Source organism: Helicoverpa armigera, chromosome 18 (assembly GCF_030705265.1).
Source record: "Helicoverpa armigera isolate CAAS_96S chromosome 18, ASM3070526v1, whole genome shotgun sequence".
NCBI classification, from domain to species: Eukaryota; Metazoa; Arthropoda; class Insecta; order Lepidoptera; family Noctuidae; genus Helicoverpa; species Helicoverpa armigera.
In genome coordinates this window covers 1801445-1822456 of record NC_087137.1, presented here as the reverse complement: position 1 = coordinate 1822456, position 21012 = coordinate 1801445, and the positions used below count along the sequence as shown (strand labels likewise).

General features: G+C 35.5%; 2 protein-coding genes and 1 long non-coding RNA gene across 5 annotated transcripts in view; 2 read left to right on the top strand and 1 right to left on the bottom strand.

Moving 5' to 3' along the window:
• The window catches only part of LOC110373247 (cyclin-dependent kinase-like 1), a 37098-nt gene extending 26093 nt beyond the window's left edge, over positions 1 to 11005 (bottom strand). For 2 of the 3 annotated variants that reach the window (XM_064039139.1, XM_064039140.1), the window contains exon 1: positions 1835 to 2030. The gene's annotated coding sequence lies outside the window, so the exon portion shown is untranslated. Of the gene's footprint in view, positions 1 to 1834; positions 2031 to 10959 lie in introns of those variants that run through there. The other variant, XM_064039141.1, reaches the window with a different exon arrangement.
• LOC110373245 (zinc finger CCHC domain-containing protein 24) lies at positions 5258 to 16046 on the top strand. Its single transcript, XM_021330457.3, has 4 exons — positions 5258 to 5566; positions 11589 to 11783; positions 13503 to 13667; positions 14021 to 16046. The coding sequence occupies exons 1-4, from the start codon at positions 5456 to 5458 to the stop codon at positions 14132 to 14134; spliced, it is 585 nt and encodes a 194-aa protein (XP_021186132.1). The 5' UTR covers positions 5258 to 5455; the 3' UTR covers positions 14135 to 16046.
• Positions 16047 to 19815: 3769 nt separating this feature from the next.
• LOC135118116 (uncharacterized) lies at positions 19816 to 20797 on the top strand. Its single transcript, XR_010277377.1, has 2 exons — positions 19816 to 20060; positions 20552 to 20797. It is a non-coding gene; the product is annotated as an uncharacterized LOC135118116 (long non-coding RNA).
• Positions 20798 to 21012: the final 215 nt, after the last annotated feature.

Genomic DNA, 21012 nt, shown 5'->3' with positions numbered 1-21012 from the left:
GTGACAGACTGTCATACAAATCCTTCACTAAGGAATGGCTAAGTGACCATTAAATGTCTCTGAGTGGGGAGGTAAGTATACCTCTACTTATATTTGACGTATACACGTTGCCAAAATCTAGAATTCAAACCATATGATGGTGCTTATAAGCACAAAGAACATTTAAAATAATAATCACTTTCGCGTTTAAATGTTAGTCCGTCATAATTACTCGCCATAGTTTTTTAAACAGAGCCTTAACTAGAATCATTCATTAAAACTGATAAAAGGTTACAATCATAACAAACTAAAACGCAATATTTCATAATAACATACAAATCGAAAGTAACTCAAAGCCTGGCCACCCCACAACAAACTCCTGCAACCTAGATCTAGATTACACGCCATTCGCACTTTTTCAGTAGCTTTATTACGCGTCATATACGTTGGCCTTTATTTAGTAACGAACTTTTAATGTTCCGCCTAGAATTCGCTCATAAAATCATACTTATGAGTCGTTTGACAAATTCATGTTTCAGTTTTGGTTCTAAGTAGTCATTTCAAGGCCTTTTGTAGGCGAATGAACATGGTTGATCATTGTAAGTATAGTAATGGATAGTTATACATATATACCCGTTTATTAGGAACTTCTACTTGTATTGCATTGTGGGTTCTTATGTAAAAAGATCTTAAAAGTACCTATGTTTTATTATTACAACATTTTTACATTATTTTTTACAGGTATCTTTTGATTACTTTCTGGGAAGCCCGGGCAATTTACTTCTTAGTACTTTATACTTTGAGTACTTTATAGTATGACTGGTTTCTACCCGTGGTTTCGCCGGCGTCCCGTGGGAACTTGTCCACGAACCCGGATAAAAAGTACACACTGAAATAATAATTTTTCAAAACGGACCAGAAGTTCCTGAGATTATCGCATTCAAGCAAATAACAACACTCTTCAGCTTTGTAATAATATTAGTTTAGTTTTTACATGCTTAATTATTCAGCTCTGTTCTACTAACATCCTAAAAATAATTTGCAAACTTTCGTTTAATACCCAGTACAAAAGCAAATCCGCAAAATCTAGTTCACCAGGAAAGGTTGGCACAAAAACCTTCTCCATAGGCATTACATTGACCGAGTTAAAACAGCCCATGACACATTACACGTCGTAATCAAAACACGCAAAAACAACCATGTGCCATCACGGCTGACCCCAACTGACCCCCTCGTGACACCCTAATGACCCCACCGGTAGTCCTACCCACCCGACTGTGGGGACACCCTACTTGAGCACACGTTGTATAATGATAATGATGAGTGTTAATGTTTGTCTTTGTTGTGTTTTAATTATGTAAACAGGTTATAAAGCTTTAACTATTACAGTTTAACCTTCGTGGTTATAGATAGTTGAGTGTTGGTTAACTGTTTCATCCTTGTACTGCAAGGGCGAAGGCAGTTTTCTCTATTCATTATTGTTTATGGAGTGTGAAATAGATCATATGGAATATTGATCTAAATAAACTAAATACATAAAGGTAAAAATTAATACCGATAAATTAAAATAAACATACGTTACCTCAAAATTTATTCTTTGTAGCTCCACAATTTTCAAAGGAGTGATCAGTGACCGGTGGGATAGCTATCACTCAGAGATCTTACAAAAATATTTTAAAACATCGTACTGCTTTGAAGAATGGATAAGTGTCTAGCGTATTTTTTTACACTGATTCATACATTTGTTCGTAATAACTAGTTTCCTATAATGTATTCAATAAAGAGATGGCACGGTATACAGCTGAAAGTCGTTACGTCAAACGTCCAAGTCAAAAATGAAATTCGAAAATCTTACCTTTTAAAAATTCTTTCGGCAAACGAATAAAGTTGTATTATATCTTCGGCTGTTGGCTTTGCTGTTCAATTGTTGAAAAATATATTTTGGTTCACTCCTATATAATCTTGTAACAAACGGAAACACGACGTGTCAAATAACTACTGTCAATTTTGGAACATTTTTATTTCGTTTGTCAAAAAGATATTTTTTTCCTCCATCTCTACGTCGCGTGGTCTATACCAGCCAGCTACCTAATAGTTTTAAAAATGTCTACTTAGTTAAGATAAATACTCCTTTATGATAATAGATTTGTTTTTCATTGGTATTCCGTATTTCACATGAAAGCAACCAAAGATTGTTTAAACGGCTTTGATAAAGTATTGATACTTACTATATTTTGCACGACGAAAGCGCAAAGGTCTAAACTTGCCACCATGAAGTAAAAAACATACAAAACCTTTAATTTATTGCTTATTCATCAACAAAGTAAGGTCATAAAGCACACAAAAATAAGAAAGGATACTTTTGTTTTACATTACAAGCTTTGCTACAGCACAGATGTTGCACAAACTTGAAAAGAAAAAAAATCACAATGGCTCGACCAAAAACAAATGAGCGGCCATCGCAGGACCATCACACGTGTTGGGATATTGGAAGAAAGTTTTTGTTTTACCAAACTTTTTGGAGATTTCAATGCTAGGGATAGTAGTAAAAAATATCTTCAATGTTTTTATAAAGTGGCCTAGTGAATTTTTGACGTAACTGCACGTGTTTTTTAACTTTTAAAGTACACCTCAGATTTACATCATTTATATTCAGGTTAATAAATGGTATATGTACATTGTACAGTTGAATGTTTAGAGAGACTACAATACTAATTGGTATTATTTATGGTACAGGCTGGAAATCTTGAGTTTACGACTTAAACTATATCAATATATAGGTACGCTTGTTTTGAGTACTTTGGCGTAATTTCATAGTATGTAAACTAAAGTCATCATAGTTTCCTATACATCGTCAAAGAAGTAATGAAACCCAAAGAATTCGAAACTACTTGAAGCCAAGATACCCATATAAAATTGTAGTTTTATTAACCGTTCATACAAACGCTTGTGTATCGTAATAAACTCAATTGGACTGTATGACGCTCCTTAATTGACTACAATAGACCAACCAATGAAATCACACTGACAATTTAAATTGTCACACAAAAGTATCGTCTTCAACCAATATTGGTGATTGTTGGACATACATTGCGGGATTGCAACTAGGCGAAAGTTAGAACTAGCTGTTTGAAAACGCAATGGTTGTCAAACATTGGCCAATATTGGACATTGGTGGTTGTAGTGAGGATGATGATGGAACTTTTCCATTTGATAGCGTAATGTGGAGTCTAATAGATATTGATAACTGGTGTTGACCTCATTGTGTGTGATTTTACTGAAGTTTTGCTTTTGCATTGCAGAAAATATTCTTTAAAATATTAGGTACTTTGAAAGTCTACAAAATTGATAGCCGCTGGTCGAAATCTCGGAAACGGCTGGACTATTTCCTAGTATTAGTCGCTACGAGTTTACCGGTTCAAAGTTCGAAGTTAAAACACTTAAAAAAAAAACCAAAGTGGCTTTTCGGTTTCATCCAGCAACACTATAAAGTATAACAAGATTCTAAACTCCCAAAATAGTTATTTCGTAATCTAAATGTTTGCAAACACAGCCCACTCGATTCCCGTGGAAAGTAAACTTAAATAATATTTAACGTCATTATTTAAAATTTATAAGGAATTCCTTACATAAACAAAACTTTCTGAAGAACCCTTGAAAAGTTATTGAAATACTCAAGAAGTGAAGAATAAGCTTGACACACTGAAGTGATTTTTAAATGATGACATTATTTTTTATCGCAAGGAATTTATAACTTTCTAAAATGATAAACTTTAGTATAAGGGCTGAAGAGCTTGTTTCTTTGTTTACTTGAACACACAAATCTTCAAAACTAAGTCCGATTTGAAAAAAATATTTCTGTGTCAGATATCGTTCACTTTTTATCCAGGAGTGTGGGCCACGAGAGGATCTTGAAAGCGCCGACAGAAACCAGATAGTTTCCTCACAGGGACCAACGCGAAGATTAAGTGGGTAGGTCAGTTTTTCAGGGGCAAAGGATCAAAAGTTATCCTGTATTCAGATGGCTTAGGGCTAGGCCGAATTAGAGTGAGATTAAAGCTGCCTCTGGAGTATGACGACAAGGATCGATCAGACATTTTAGATGCTCATAAACACTTTCAAATTAGGGTCATTTTAAAGAAACACTTTTAAATACTGTAATTTTCAGTTAATTAAACATCCACGTATGTAAAGACCAATTCATCCCAGAATCATCTTCAAAACACATGATCCAAATAAATCATACTTTAAAATACATAACAGTCCCGAGTCCTTAGCAAATGATGGTGCGACCCACTTAATTCGAGAGCGAAACACCGCGGGAGACCAAAATGCTGACTCTTGACTTACAATCGACATATCATAAGTAGGAACGGTCACACCACTAGCATTGAATTACCGATGACAGCTACATTCATCGTAGGTAGGATAGGTCAAATACTGATGAGAAATTCTTTTTAAACTATCGAAACGCCTTTAATGAGATGCTAGAAGACTTTAGTGTCTGGATGAAATGTCACGTCACTAATGATTGCCAAAAACTAATTAGAATAGCATTCGGATTTTAAACCAAATTAAATTCCGTACTGAAAGACCGTTACTAAGAAATGGAACGATAACGTGTAAGTGTCGTTTCGGTGTGTCGTGGTAGGGAGTGAACCAAAATATTGCGCTCCTGGCTGCCCCGGCGCAGACGGGTGCGCCCACATGCTTGCCGCTAGTGATGTCACGTTATATCGATACCGGGCTAAATATTTTCTATGGAAAAGATCATGGATAGAAGAACATAAATATTATTAATTGTACATATGAAAATTATAACGAAATCTTTATTTCATACTAACCTAATCACATTACAAAAAAACATTATTCAATTTGAGGATGACTTGATATTTCAAAAATATGTAAGATGCTTTTGGCGTTAAATACTACTGCCTCAATATCCGAACATCTGGCGACCAATACCCAGCTCTGGAAGAAGGTATGTACCTGTGCTTCCAAAGAACATCTCACTCTATGAAAAGTATGTTGTTATTGCAAAAAAAGCTACCTCCATTTATTTCACTAACAGAAAACTTGATCGTTTAAAATTCATTTTAAAAATTAAATGTGAGGTTTGCCTGAAAGCGTAATTCCGCGTCTATTCTACATTTGTTCATTTTATGAATGCCAAACACCAACAAACACTACAAACCGCAAGCTAACCAAAACTTTCACTCTCATCCAATCGATATCTCAACAAAACTCTAACAGGATGACATCCCTAATCGCCACATCTCCCGTCTTAAGGAGCGGCGGCGACCGCTAGTCACAACGTAGCCGGCGCGAGCGCATCCCGTGAACCGAGCGCGGTCCCAAAATACCCGCCAACCGGGCCGCGACGCGATGCCCTGACGTACAAACCCCAAACAAAGAATACCAAAATTTAACAAGACCTGGTCTTTTGGTCCAAGTGCTGTGATAGTGTTATGGTGCCATGTCGCCGACGGCCATTGGAGCGGACCTTCCGCAGTGGTGCGGGAAGACTGAGGGCTGCCCCCAGGCCTTGCTCGGATGGCTTTATCTAACCCACGATCAGAATGACCAGGTAAACCTTCCATACGTTTTTCAGTACGCTACTTTAGTCGTCTATAGCTGAAATAGTAAACCATTTTGGTACGTTCAAAAATAGACTCAATATTTCAAATTTTTGGTTGTAATCTAATGTTGCCACATCCAATAGTTAAAAGAACAACATACAGCATGAAGATGTATGTTTATATAGGCAAGAATTTTGACTGATGTGTTACAATTTCTCCCTGATACATATAGCGTTGTGACGTCACGATGTAGGAAAATAAATCTAACGTTTGCATACTGTGAGTCAACGGTCGATTACTTCAATAGTTTCGTAATGTATTTGTACTTACTAAAAAGAGCTTTTGGATTTAAGTTCTCGCCTAATAAGGCGTTGAAGGACCAATGCAATGTTAGTAATTTGCTCCTTTTGCGCAAAGTTTAATCGATGATTGTAAACACGAGTTAACCCATTACTACTGCTTACAGAAAACCCTGTTTTAGATTCTATTCTATTCTATTCTATTTTTTGTTTCTGGCAATCAATGCCGTCGATGTTGGTGTCGACGATTCTGCCACTGACAAGTGATAATACTTGAAAATGCATTTTACTGTCCTATTTACCGAAATTTTAGACGAAATTAGTAAATTACAAAAAACTATTAAAATTAAAAAAAAAGGTTTTCTTAAGCTGAAAATTATTGCACAATTTTCATGCCAAAATAAAAAGTTATTCTCACCAAAAGTTCAAGTGCACCCGCGATATCAAAGTTCGATATTACCTACCTACATATGTATAAGACCACATCAGTGACGGGAGCACGATCAAAATAGTTTAATACGCCATAAGGTATACAGTTAACAAATCGCTCCTAATTCCGGCAGCCGGTCATTGACATACAAAAATTAAATACGCAATATTTACGCATATTCCGTGCCATTGTTGAGCCAATTAAATTGGCACTGTTCGTTTACTGGGCGTTTGTATGAGATGTCAGACGGTGGTAGATTGAGAGGAATAATATACTTAAGAACTGTTCGCATTTTAATAAATAACTAGCTATCTTTGCGCTTCCATCTGCGTTGCCGGGGAACTCCTGCCCTTACCCGGATATAATGTAGTCTATATTATGCAGGAATAGTGAATCTAACAGTGAAAGAATTTTTCAAATCTGTTCAGCAGTTGTGGAATCTTTATGTTACAAACAAACAATGAAAAAAAAGTTTCTTCTTCAAAACAATACAGATTACCTAATTAATATTCCTCATGATAAACATATTCATAAGCTTGGCTATTATTTTATGTTACGGTTAAATTAAAAGACAATAAGTAACGTATAGGTCGCGGTCCTTTCGGGGTTTCTTTTTTTTGTCATCTGGCGACATAAGGGATTTCCCAATAAGTCCCCAGATGACAAAATAAATGTATATGAACACATTGCACTAATGTGTATGAAAAGATCAGGCACCTATTTTATACAAAAAATAGACACACATATGTACTTTTAATCTCTTTAGGTTAGTAGACACAAGTTGTATAATATTGCTAACTCAATTGACGTAAACCAATGTTCTTGAGTAGTTATTTGTACGAAATATTCTTGGAAAACTGGAAATGAGGACTGATATCCGTTGTTCTACATCTGATTGCGTTTAACAGGAGCATTACTGAAAGTATGCCTGGAATTTATTTTCAGCGCCTAGTCATGATATATGGAATTCAGAATATGTATTTGCAGGATATGGGTATCTGCGTAACGGGAATTTTGCTTGTCTTTGACGCACGACACGACATGACAAAACACTACGTCATGAGTGAGGAGTCACAACTTCTTCAATTTCAACAATAATAAAGTTCTTCAACTTCAAGAGGCATTTAGCTAGGACATTTTTTTTGTGAGAAATCTTCAAATGACCATGCTGTGGGTGGAGCGTGAGGGAGTGTCAGACTTTTTCTGACAAAAATCCACCATGTTTTTTCTCAAGGCCTGTAATAGGGTCGTGGTAACTCTATTGAACAATCCCGCATACCCGGTAGGAAATATGAACATCAGTTGTTTTTAAACTTTTAACGATTCAACCGCGTAAAGTTTTCACTTTATCAGAATAATTTTATTTTAATTTTTCTTGTCTTCTCATGTATACTCTCACTTTTCTCTACATATAGGTACGTACCCAACATTCAGTTTAATTTCAGTCAGAAACTCCATTGTACCGTATAAAAAGTAAGATGAAAATTCCCATACAGCAGTGCAACAGAAACAGCTGTTTAATTTCCTCCCGCGAGATATAAAAGTCAAGCGAAAGAAACATGGAAGCGTGTTTTGCTTGCTTTGAAAGACCGTGAAATCGCTCGCTTTACCGATAAATTTTAGTAACAGGATAAAGATTGTCAATCTTTTTTTCCGTCACACCTATAATAAAATTAGGATCATTCGTACGCTATTACGATTCATATACCTAGCCCGTATAAGTATCATTATGTTAAGTCGTTTAAAATGGGCTAAAAAATATCTACTTATACCTTTACACCTTTTTACTAAACCATAAAACAGTTTAACAATCATTATTGTCAATACAAAATGTCCAGACACTTGGTAATGACACTAAAAGTGTCCCTAGAGGCGATCTTTACAAAACTGTCCCTGAAGAACGGGAAAGTGTGCGTCCAAAAACGTCTGACGCGCTTGATGGAAACCAGACAGGTAGTTGTGGCTAATTATAGAGTTTATGGTTAGCCAACACCATGCACCCTAGGCTTATTGTGTACGGGAATGCACGTAAATGTTTTTCTGTGATGCTAGAAGACGGACAACTTAGGTGTGTTTTACGGCTCCGTCTTTTTGGGAAAGAGAGTGAAATTTCTCCGTGTTTTTAAGAAACTTTTACAAAGCTGGCAGGAGTCCCGAATTCGGTTGTACACGCACCGGAGCCTATGTCACCTGTATGTGTCAAGTGTTTATGCCGTATAAAAATATGTCCTGGTTAGCTGGTGGATCTCCTTAGAGAGAACAGCCGCCGTGACTGACAATCGTTCTGGAGGCCATTATTAAACTGCACCTTTGATAAACAACACTTAACGTTCACACTCAAGCATGCGACACTAGGCTTCGAGTGGATCAAAGTCGGACAACCACAGGATGTAACCGTAAAAATGGTTGATCACCTGACACTCGCAGTCTGGGGCGTACCGGCTGGAGTAACTTGAAACAAATGATGCTATTTAAAAGGGTTAATTTGATGGTATGAATCCGCCTCTAATCTTGATCTTTTTATTAGCCGCAGGTCCAGAATCAATAACTTTATAATTAGCGTTGTGGTATTGAAGAATGCTTTATGATCAACAGTTATTGCTCTTGTTCGCACCACTAGGGGATGATAAATAAGTGGACTGTAATCCAACCGTATTCCACCATCAAGTTTTGCGGCTCTGAAGTTTGGGCCGCGCGACAGTTATTTTTCGAGGACTGTAATAAATTCGTAGTAGAATATTATCTCTAAATTAGGAAAGATTTCGTTCTGTTTACATTCTTCTCCTAATCTTCAGAACAGCTCATCGTAACATCAATTCCAAAGTCTAATCTTTTTAACCACAACAGTCAAAACAATTACTAAAAAGTATCCAACGCGTTCCAAAGTACAATTTTGGATAGCATCAGACGAATTGCACCGAAAACAGAACAGTTTCCCAAAATGGCTCCGCCCACCGGCCGCCGTTATTAATAGCACCAACAATAAACAAACGTGCAATATTATAGCTGTGAAAACGTGAACTGCTGCGTAAAGAAATGCGGTTTCTTTACACCGCAAGAGTTGTTAACTAATGATAAATGGATCAGAAAAGTTTGACCCACAGCCAGTAAGTTGTCAGACTCTCACTGACATAAACCCACCATGTTCCTTCCATTTATGTATTAGGGCCGCCGCAAGTCTTTACAAAAAATCCTGCAGCTCAAAGTTTTAATGTATCTTATAAATTATTCCCTTTAATCATATGCAAGAATAATGTTGTTTAGCTTTTCGTTACTCAACTAGAGACCCTTGATTTAGTATACGAGTCAAAATAGGTTTAACTGATTCAGAGTCTGCCTTTGGCTGATATATGTTTCAAAGTGGAATATAAGATAACTCGAATGTTTCACAAGTTAGAATACCAGCTATACCAAGCCATCTAAAAGAAATGTCTTGCTTCATTAAACCATAATGTCTCAGTATGTGTAGACCTTTCGAACCGGAACAAAGCGCTCCTTCGCCGAAGTAGGTCAAACTATACGGATGTAACAGCTATTTGCTGAAGAGCTGGATACCTGTACTTGCACCCAGAAATAGAATTAAGTGTAAGTGTAGATAGAAAGTTCCTGTGTCTTAGACTAATAGGTAAATAACGTACGTCTGCCAAGATTTTATTTGATTGATTTTGATTTTTCCATGCTCCTTACTACTTATATTTTTTATTTTGCACTTTATTTCTTGAAAATAATTAGTAGCTTAGGTGATACTTTAATTGTGGATTACTCTTAAGTAAATGTGTTTTCATTCTCTGTTATATTCGTACGTAATTGAACATAATGTCAAACATAACGACTCTAATGAAAATTAATAAAACCATGTTGAAAAATTTTAATTTTTCATAAGAATATCATTTTAACAACTGCTTAAAAAAAGACAAATAAGTAAATACAGCAAAAGTCTGTATATATTCTAGCTTTTTAGTACATATTTAATTCAATAATTGTTATATTGGTGACAGCATTTCACCACCACCTCACCTGATGGTAAGCTCCGAAATGGTCAAAGATAGAGCAGAGCACAATAACCTAGAAGTAACCTATTCACTCTTAACTTGAAACTCCATAACCACCCAGTCACAAAGTCTATAGAAACAAAAGAAGTTTTTAATCACGGTCCTATTTACTGACAACCATGTGCTCAGAGGCACGTGAAAATACCAGACTGCTATCAACTCTATTAATAAATAAGAGTGGAAACCCCCCCCATTAAAATAAGACAGGTTTAATTAAAACAAACATTGTTCTCAGTTTTGACAATATAATAATCTTGTTTGTTTTTTATCTTAAAAAGACAAGTCAAGATGACACTAGTAATTATCAGAAACATGGTTTTAATGTATTTAATCAGCAAATATTAGTTGCGATCAAGTTTTTTCTTACTCGGAGGTATAGATGCTAGCATATCAAGCTATACCAAATTAACTGTTAAATTTTCCAGGATGTAAACTTAAGCCTGACCTGTGTTGCCAATTGCTTGAAACCTGACTTGGAGCCAATTGACAGGGTGGAAGAACATCTGTTATTTATCCCTTTAATTATGTTTAAGATGATTTTCTTCACAAAGAATAGCTTCATCATCATCACGGTCCTTACAACTCCTTAACATATCAATAATGAACGATCAAAAACTCACATTAGCATTTAGTCCATTTGTGTCGGCGCGTGATTCAGAGCGTCAACGCACGTTCGAAATTGGAACGGGTGCGCGGGCTCGATAATTCGTTGAACAGATGCGCGCGCGCGCCTGCCTCGACCAATCACCGCGCGCCGGCCATTATTTACTGCAATTTCATTTGTTTAATCGTTCCCACATATTGGTCATGATTAAGGACGTCTAGGAATGTCGCGGAAGCATTAATGGAACATCAGAGTAACTCGGTTAGTTTAGATTTCATTAATAAGTGGAACGTGATCATTAAATCAAATGCACATATAAACAGACCGTCAGCATGTTTAACCCAAATTGTGCTAAATTAATTTATGCTCGTATCCGTGGTAAATGACTTTCTGTCTTTGAACTTTATAACTAGGTAGCTACTTCAAAATGTAGTAAAATTCTAAAATCATAGAGTAAGCCATGACCTACCCTGATTGGCTAGGATCTATATAAGAATGAGGGGATAGAAAGTGCACCCTTGTTCACGCAAACGCTTGTGCAGTATATGATTATGATCTCTTTAAAGAAAATAGCCGCTGTGGTTGACAATCGATTTGTCACCATTATTATTACACTATCTCAAAGATCCTTGCTTCAATTTCCAGTGGGTGCCTGGTTCCGTGTGGGGCCCGCTACCAACAGCCTCGTCCGGGCCAGCAGCTCCACCAGCCGATGACAACAGCTCACTAGCTGAGCAGCTCGCGGCTCTGTCACTAAGGAGACCACCACGACCACCCCCGCCGGCATACATGTGCCATCTGTGCTTTAAGAAGGGGCATTATATTGGTGATTGTCCACAGGTAAGCCTTTGTCGTGAAAAATTTAAAAGAACTTTTGCTAAGATACATAGTGATTTTGTTATCGTCCGCATCAGCATATCATTATTACTGCTTTTTGGCAGAAGCCTCTTCTCATACTAGCATAAAGACATTTAAGTTTCGATAGTTTTTTGTTTTTTTTTTTAATTCTGGGCTCATGACGCTGTTTTCCCCCACCATTCATTAAATATATAAAGAATAACTAAAAATGAATGCACTGGAAAACTGAAGATCCACTTGGTTTTAAAGTTTCTTCATTAGAAAGCAGTTCTGTAATCTGTGATTAGGGAACACACGCGGTAATTTCTACGTAAGTATATTAAAGAAAAAAAACTATATCACATGAATGTTTTGGCAATATGCCCGGAGCCATCAGGCGACCGCATGGGTTTATTCGGAAATACCGATTTCTTGACGAATTAATCGATTTTAGGATTTGAATGGATGATTTTTGATGAAAAAACAGGTGAGATAGGTAAATCAGCATTTCAAAAGTTAATTTGAATTTGGTCACGTTCCACTTTACAGCTTATAATGTAAATAACATTCTTAATGTAATTCAGTATTAAAGTTTTAACTAAACAAAATGTCACTTCATCTCTCCACACTTTATCAACGCATATTCTTTGATCGCAGAAATCAGTACAATGTTCAAAGGCAAAACAATGGAAGCTTTCATTGGCCCCTAATTCTAGGAACGGGCATGTTAGGCAGTAACTCACTCTCAACTCGTGCTTGTGTTCAAAACATAAGTAGGTACGAGCTCTCTATCGGTTTCACATTACAATGCTAGCTCTGTTCGCTTTGAACTGCGAACTAGTGATAAACAAGCGACATTCGTTTTGATTTCAGACTTTAAGTAATTTGGCGTATACTCGGTGATTAGTTAAATTGGTCGTGACGATTTGATGACGCTATAAAGCCAAATATTCTGGTTTAGTTCAAATAAATAATGTTAGGTCAAGGAGGCGTTAAATATGTACAAATCTTGGAAAATATGTTGTTAGGTTAACTTTTTCTACTAATTATATTTCAATGTAGTTCTTCTCCTAGAGCCCTCGCATACCGCGGACTAAAACTGCCTGGGCGAGGCTTGGCTGTCAGTTTGAATCAAAATGTTGAATCTTTCGGATTCTGTTGCAATGTGGACTATCATTCATTTCCATACTGATTTCTGAGCCCGTTCCTACTTTCTACTGACTGAAAGACGTTTGCCGTGTGTGGGACCTCTAAGGACCAAATGAAGTGGTCCTTTGATCCAATGACAAAATGAAATGGAGTTCAAGTTACTATCTTAGCGTTTGCCCTTGAACTACCCTGACTGATATAGCATAAACAATACAAGCAACTATTATGGCACATAGTTGCTTGTATTGTCAACGATTCTACTACATCAGGAAATAACCATGATGTATCAATTCTTAGAAATTGATAAAGAGTGCGAGTCTACATTGTAATTTGTACAATACATTGAAATTATTTTAATCTACTTGACCATAAGTGACCCTAAGACTTTTTTGTTTTTAGAAGTTACATAACGTTTTGGATCATATTTGTTTTTTGTCGAGATGAAAAACAGCTATTTTGAATGCCGTCAAATAAGTCCTTTATTTTCTGAGTTAAGCGCACTGAAACAAACAAACCTGTAGCTTTGTAATAAGTCATGTCTAAGCTAAAAATCTTTTTCAACATATTTTCCAGGCCCGTCCTAAAGGGGAAGGATTGACTCCATACCAGGGCAAGAAGAGATGCTTTGGGGAGTACAAGTGTCCCAAATGCAAGCGCAAGTGGATGAGCGGCAACTCATGGGCTAACAACGGCCAGGAGTGCATCAAGTGCAGGATCAATGTCTTCCCTCATAAGCAAGTAAGTTTGATTTATGAAATTAAGTCATCATCATCTGTTTAACCTTTCTCCTAAGAACGTTGGGGTCGGCTGCCCGTCTAATCGGATGCAGCTGAGTACCAGTGTTTTACATGGAGCGACTGCCTATGTGACCGATGGAGCATTTAATTCTTTTAAACCAGTTGTAAATCAAGATGAAGACAGAAGACAAAGTTAAATAGGTCTTAAGTCAAGTCTAATATAATATCTAAAATCTGAAAGATTTTGTTGGCTTTGGTGTAATTAGTTATCTTTAGAATTACTTATTAAGAAGATAAATTATTACTAAGCCAATGTAAAAAACTAGATGTTCATTGTCAACTTAAAATTTCCAGAGGCCGTTGGAGAAGCCAGATGGCCTGGACGTGAGTGACCAGTCCAAGATCCACCCACAGCATCTGTGCCAGAAATGTCGCTCCCTCGGCTACTACTGTCGCAGGGAATACTAAATATGTGGAGTATACCACGGTCTTTCCAAGGTCTACTCTGGAAAGACCAGTTTAAAAAAGGAATCTATGAAGAAAGTATTTTTTTGACGCTGTCTCTCGTACAATAAATTGTTGTACTTTTTGTACTTTAAATATGAATTTTCTACTACCTATTTTAGTTATTTTACCTACTTAGGATTTTTAGATTTAAGGATTTTATTAATTTTAATGGATTAAGATAATGAAATGTATATTTCGAAGGTTTTATTCAAAAAAGATTTTATATAACTTTTTTATTAAATAAGTTTTAAACGCGGTGAGTTTTTGGATGACTTGAGTGCAGTAATTTAGGATTTTATTTTAGATTGGGAACAAATATAATGACCACCATAAAATGCTTTGATACCCTAAGTTTTGCAACCAGAAATATCTACTGAACACCAGAAAAATAAAGTCTAAAAATGTAATTGTACCAGCTATTTTAGTCACGAGTTCACTTTAAATTGTATTCGACCACCAAATTTAGTAAATGATCACCAACTCTTGACGACCAAATTAATGTTGTCTGTTGCCTAAATAAGTCACTGTGATTGCCATAAAATGTAGGCTTATTACCAAATAAAGTATTATGATGCCATATTAAGTTATGTGTCCGGCTTGCAATGCATGCGTGAGTGTCAGTATGACGAGTGACAGGGGAAAATGGAAGAAAATGTATGAGAAAATGACATATTGCGCCGACGCCAAGTAAAATTGGGAACAGGGCAGGAGAAAAAAGAAGAAGAATGTGTTTCTCAATACACTCCCTCGAAAACACACTCTTATCGCACTGTTTAGAGGCATGCAATAGACGATAAAAATGCAATTTTTTAAGATAAATCACATCTCAAGACGCGTAAAAAAAATTTCAGATCAATAATGGACATGATTCTTTCCACGCTAGTGCAGGAAAAGGGTCCCCATAATGTTATTACATTTATTTTATCAGGCCGAACTTATTTTTTTGGAGTCAGTTTACTTAAACAGGATAGCAAGATGTAAAAACTTTTTTGATGATCATTTACTACTTTTGGTGATCATTTACTACTTTTGGGATAACAATGATTTATTTGGACTCATTTTGCTTAAATAGGATAGCAGAATTTAAAAACTTTGGTTATAATCTTACTTTAAAATGGTGGTTTAATTTTGGTGATCATTTACTATTTTTGGCTTACGCATGATTTATTTTGGAGTAATTTCACTTAAATAGGATAGCAAAGTGTTAAAACTTTGGTGATAGTTTTACATTAAAATGCGAGTTTCATTTTGGTGATCATTTACTATTTTTGTGTGCTGTTTGTTACTATATCTGGTGATCAGTTAAACATAAGCCTTTTAGATTTAGGAATGGTTTTTAATACCGACTCAGCTAATAGTAATTAAAAAAATAATTGATAATTTATTGAATTGAAAATACTTAATACCTAATGAAAATCTTGATTTCATTATACATAGAATATCTGTTTTTTTGTTTCCGTTACTTTTCGTGGGTTGTCTGATTTGCGTGTAGAAAACCGAATTATTGCAGTCAATTCATAAAAAAATCGCCAATTTTAGCATAGTTATATACTCCAAATGGCATTACAGTGACTTACAGATATTTATATGTATATTTAGACATTTAAATGTGCCCTATTATAGATATATTACCTATAATACGTCATGAAGAGATTATGCCAAGTTATATTAAATGTTATTATCATATGTGTGTAATTTTAACAATGATTTTACAATGTATATTGTGGTCTAAGAACAAAACTAACCCCAACGTGTTGTTCGTTTATATATTTTACTTTAGGTATAGTATGAGAGTTTTTATAAAAGAGGTTTACTTACTATCTTATATAGCCCCAATTTAAATATAGCAGCTTATTTTTAAAGATCGGCGATGCGTAAAATTATTTTATTGATGTGACGTATACTTACATGTTTATATATTCATATTTATATTTCTTATTTATATAGACACTTCATATAATATCATTTTGATAAATTATAAAAGCTATAATATATCAGGTGACTTTAAACTTCAAAGTTACTGTTACGTTCGTATATGTGTGCTTATGGCATTTATGCCAAATTAATTAGGTTCTAAGATGTCTTACTAAACAAACATAATCCCAAAGAACAAGTGAATTCTAAATGTGCCAAAAACATTAGTTTTTAAGTGTTTATTACCTAAATTAGAATGTGCCATAGTTTGTAACATTTTTCTAGTACCTCATAAGTTTTTTTTATCATTTATATGTTTACGATTGCAGCTCTCTGATATTTGAAACAATTTTACTAGTTTCCAAAACGTTAAAAAATATATATTTTAAAGCATACATATACCTTTTTATATAGGAAATCATCAAATGACTCCTCCCGCAGTGGGTTAGCAGCGTGTGGGAGTGTCAGACTTTTACTGACTAAAACCCATCATGTTCCTTCGTAGGCCTTTTGGTACCAGGGCCGCGGTAACTCTTTCGAACAATCCCGCAGCCCCGACAGGCCTTGGCCCCGCTGGGGAGCATGTTTATACCTACAGTCTGAAAAGGGTAAATGACATTTCATCATTATATACTCCGACTTTGTGTACTCCGTATTTTGACATTTGCCTTGTAATCTTTTGAGTAGGTATTACTCAAATATTGTACTAACCAAATAAATGATAAGTGAAACGTCGCTGAATCAAAGGTGCTTATTTATAAGGAAATCATTAATTTGTCTGTGTGTTTTACTATTATTACATATTACCAGATTTATTGTAAAAAAAACATGAAATGGTGTCTGATGTCTACAGTTTTCCGTCTTTCTTTTTTTGTCTCTAGATTGAGCTTTTGTTTTTTTTTTTTGTTGAAAGTTTTTTGAAGGATTCGTGTAAATTATAAAATATTGAGCATTTTGAGTACAATTGAGTTCCTTATCACTACCAAACTTTTGACTTCATCTACTAATCGAGATAATTTTTCAAAAAAATGTTTAGAGATTCATAATTTGTAAAAAAAATGTTGAGTATAAAGTACTTAATGGTTTCTATTATTATGTAATTAATTGTGTATTAATTTTTGCCAAATGAATTTTAATTTGTTTTTCCTAATATTTTTATCGTGAAAGGAATACCTACTTATTATGTTATCAATAAGGTTTTTACACAAACTTTCGTTAATTTTAAAAGTATGTTAAATGTATTAATGAATCATTATTGATGAACATATTATTGTAATCTGTTACTTAAATAGATTTATTATATGCTGACATTTTTAATTTTTAATAAACTTTATAAAAAATAATTTAGTTAACTGTTTCATTGTTACATCAAACGACACCTAAATCAGTCTCTAAATGATGTTGGAAAGTGCTTTAAAAGAGTATAATAATACACACTCATAGATATTAAATAAGCCTTTTAATCACAAGAAAATTAACTTTAAACCAATACCAAATCATTGCACAAATCCTTTGAACAGTTAAACCAAATCTTCAATGGAGGAATCCTGGTAGCACACGGATTTTATGTGGCCTGTCGAAGCTATTGTACTCCGGCCGTTGGAAATCCTCATCACCATCCTGATAGTCATCAGCATCTCTCTTCACAAAGTGATGTCCCTGATGACCTTGGTGGTTACCGGGTGACTTGTCCTGCTCATGGCTTGGCCGTTCCTTAGCCTCGGAAACCACGACGAGGCACACACAACAAACAACTAAAGCCAGAACTGTCAACTTATTCATAGCGGCCATCTTGTTCTAAATTCAAATACAATTTGATGGAGATTCGAATCCACGGAGGTTTTTATATTTTTCATTTTTGTTTTTTTATTTATTAACTTGTGCATGCTAATTTAATTGTGTTGTGCCTTTTTAGCGAGTTCTGTAGTTTTGGTATTCAATTATTTAGCGGGGCTGTACTAATAAAATAATCTTGTGTATTTTCTTTGTGGATGTTCGTGTTAAAAAGGTTATTATTGCCGTTTTGTTTGGTTCCAATGTAATAGAGTAATGTTCGGAATCACATCAAGTTAATAGATGTTACAAAAATGTTCTACATCATATATTTATTGAAAGATTTTATAACATAGTAGGTTTACTATGAAGCCATTTATCAAGTAGGTACGCAGTTAAATGATAGCTCCGTCGATTCTATATTGTCAATAGTAGCTCCTCATCTTGCTTTCTTTAGGTATATATGTTATGGACCAAGTGATAAATTGGGCAGTATACATAATGCCCGGTCATTATGAAAAATGCCCAATATGAGAGTGCAATTTGATAATAATTATTCAAATAATCAAATTGACCGGGCACTATACATATTGCCCGTGACCTTTTGGGCAAAGTAATACAAACATATTTAATTTCATTTTTTTAACATAACACATCCCATATTAATTGACCCAGCATGGAAGTAACCATGCAACATGCAGCAAGCATCGCTTCTGTCACGGCTCCGGCGCTGCGGGGCTCCGGCGGTCCCATGCGAGCTTATCGTCGCAGATGGTTTTCACGCTCACCACCGCAGCTTCGGCTTTCTGGCCGGCTCCGCCGGCCAGCCTCAGCCGCGTCGGCGAGCGTTTCAACTACCTGCGCCTCACCTCGCAGGCCGCCTCGCCCCTCCGCGCCTACGCGGTTTTGAATTGCACTCTAGGGGTAGGACAGACAAGACTACGTGGAGTCGGTTTTGCAGCGATTCGTTTTCGTCACTAAGTTCAATTTTTAATACAATGTTTTGAATCCAAGTTAAATTCGACCATAAAAAAACGAGCCAAGAAAAATGAGATCAAGAAAAACGAGGCCGAGTAAGTAAATCAGATGACAATTGCCCAATTAATAATTTTGTGGCTAGACTTGTAATTTTCCATTAAAATAGAACATATAATTTTAACAATAATCATAAAATATGTAGCAAGTAACAGGATTTATTTATTAGAACAACTGCCACCCTCGCACCGCATAAAATATAGCTTTATTATCAAATTGCCCAACTATCATGTAGCAATATAATAATGCCCGTACAATGTGATAAATAATGAAGTTAAGATAGTTATTAATCACTTGGCCCGATAAAGCTAGACATTATGCATAATGCTCGGGCATTATAAATAATGCCCGAATTAATCACATGGTCCATAACATATATATTTACTTTAATGTTTAGTTTTATGGCTTAATAACTTCACAATATACATATGCAATACAATTCAGAGGAAAACAATATAATGAATGTGTGCCGAATGCCAACTTATCTACATAATTATTTGTTGCAGTATGGAGCAATCATCATTATTTTTGGCTCATTCCATCCCGATATAAATATGAACTTAAAAATCTATTCCTAATATTACAAAAATACGAGAGTGTGTTACATTGCTATGTCAAGACGGCTAGAGTAATTTGAGGTTTTAAGCACAATTAAACGCTACTCTGAATTGGGTTCAAAACTAGAAAAAGTCATTATCATCTCCCGAGCCTTTTCCCAACTATGTTGGGGTTGCCTTCCAGTCTAACAGGATTCAGCTGACACTAGCTGCAGCTGACTAAAAAAAGTGCTTAATTTTTGTAATTTTTTAAACCATCTTGAAAAGATTACTGATTTTTAGATTTAAGAATTTTATTACGTTTTATATATGAGATCTCATTTTTACGATGATTTGCACACAAAGCAGGCTACGCAACGCCGCGGCCAGTCGCTAGTATGCAATGTTTACCAGGAAAAGATACATGTAAGTAATTAAAGGACTTATCTTTACAAACCAGTCATATTTATAACTTAATTTTAATGTTATTTGCTTAAACAACTGCCGCCCAGACGGAGTGCGTCAACGTTCAAAATATATCAAGTAAATAAGTTATATTTCAAGTATAAATAAATAATATTCTTGCGTTGAAGTCATGTGGGGCATCGCAAATATTAACCTGTATTTCAGTGAGTATATTTACATTTTATTTAAAAAACAAATAGACATTAGTATGGAAAAAACCCGTTTTACATACGCATATTTTAAGACTTTTCTGTAATCCTGAAATATCCGGTAGCTTATTGAAGTGTTTACTTTTGAATAGACGAAGACTGTAATTATTTGTGATTTATTTAGTAAGCAGGTTTTGTGTACCTATAATATTCCTGAAAGAGAAAATATTTCGCGATATAAGCATGTGGTGAAATTTTTTATCATTAACCAGAAACAAATCTACTTTCACAACCGGCTTTTTTTCCGACGCAACTCAGACCTATAATAATCCATATGCTAATTTTACAAAACGCGAAAATTCCTAACTCACTAACTTTACAATATTCTTATATTACTACCAAGCTTAAAAATTCATTCAGTAGTTTCCATATACCTACATCCATCCATCATCAAACGGGTGTAACGCTGGCGTAAACTTATCCACCATCTCTTTATTTTTCCACAGAGGTCATATTCCTTCTTCTCCTACAACTATCTTCAGTGGTTCTCTACCAGGGTCTCAGCTTCGCAGACCAGGCTTCTTGCCCCATGTGCCTTGGCGACCTGGAGCCTGTCTGCGCTTCTGATGGCCACACCTATTGGAATGAAGAATGCGCCAAATGTTTCAACCCTGACCTGACCATCAGTCAGAAGGGATTCTGTCCAAGAATTGATGTGGAGTTTGAAGGTTAAATAAATGTGTTTTTGAAAATTGTGTTGTTTTCTTTGAGTGCATTGATCCCAATTATTTTTTTTGTTACAAGCTTTGTGTTCGCAGACATGAAGGTTGTAAGAATTATATAATAGGAAAAATAAGGGCTTTCAGAGCCTAGCAGAACTATTAGCCCACTACTATTCATAGAATAGGTAAATAGGTACTCTACTTGTAAAACTGAGCTAAAGCTAAAACAGGGTGCTTTGCCTGCC

What these genes read in the sequence shown, in the direction of transcription:
- LOC110373245 (XM_021330457.3), top strand. Translation starts at nt 5,456, where the DNA reads ATGTCGCCGACGGCCATTGGAGCGGACCTTCCGCAGTGGTGCGGGAAG. An exon ending in CCCACGATCAGAATGACCAG is followed by an intron (nt 5,567 to 11,588) that starts GTAAACCTTCCA and finishes TTCAATTTCCAG; the next exon opens with TGGGTGCCTGGTTCCGTGTG. An exon ending in ATGTCTTCCCTCATAAGCAA is followed by an intron (nt 13,668 to 14,020) that starts GTAAGTTTGATT and finishes TAAAATTTCCAG; the next exon opens with AGGCCGTTGGAGAAGCCAGA.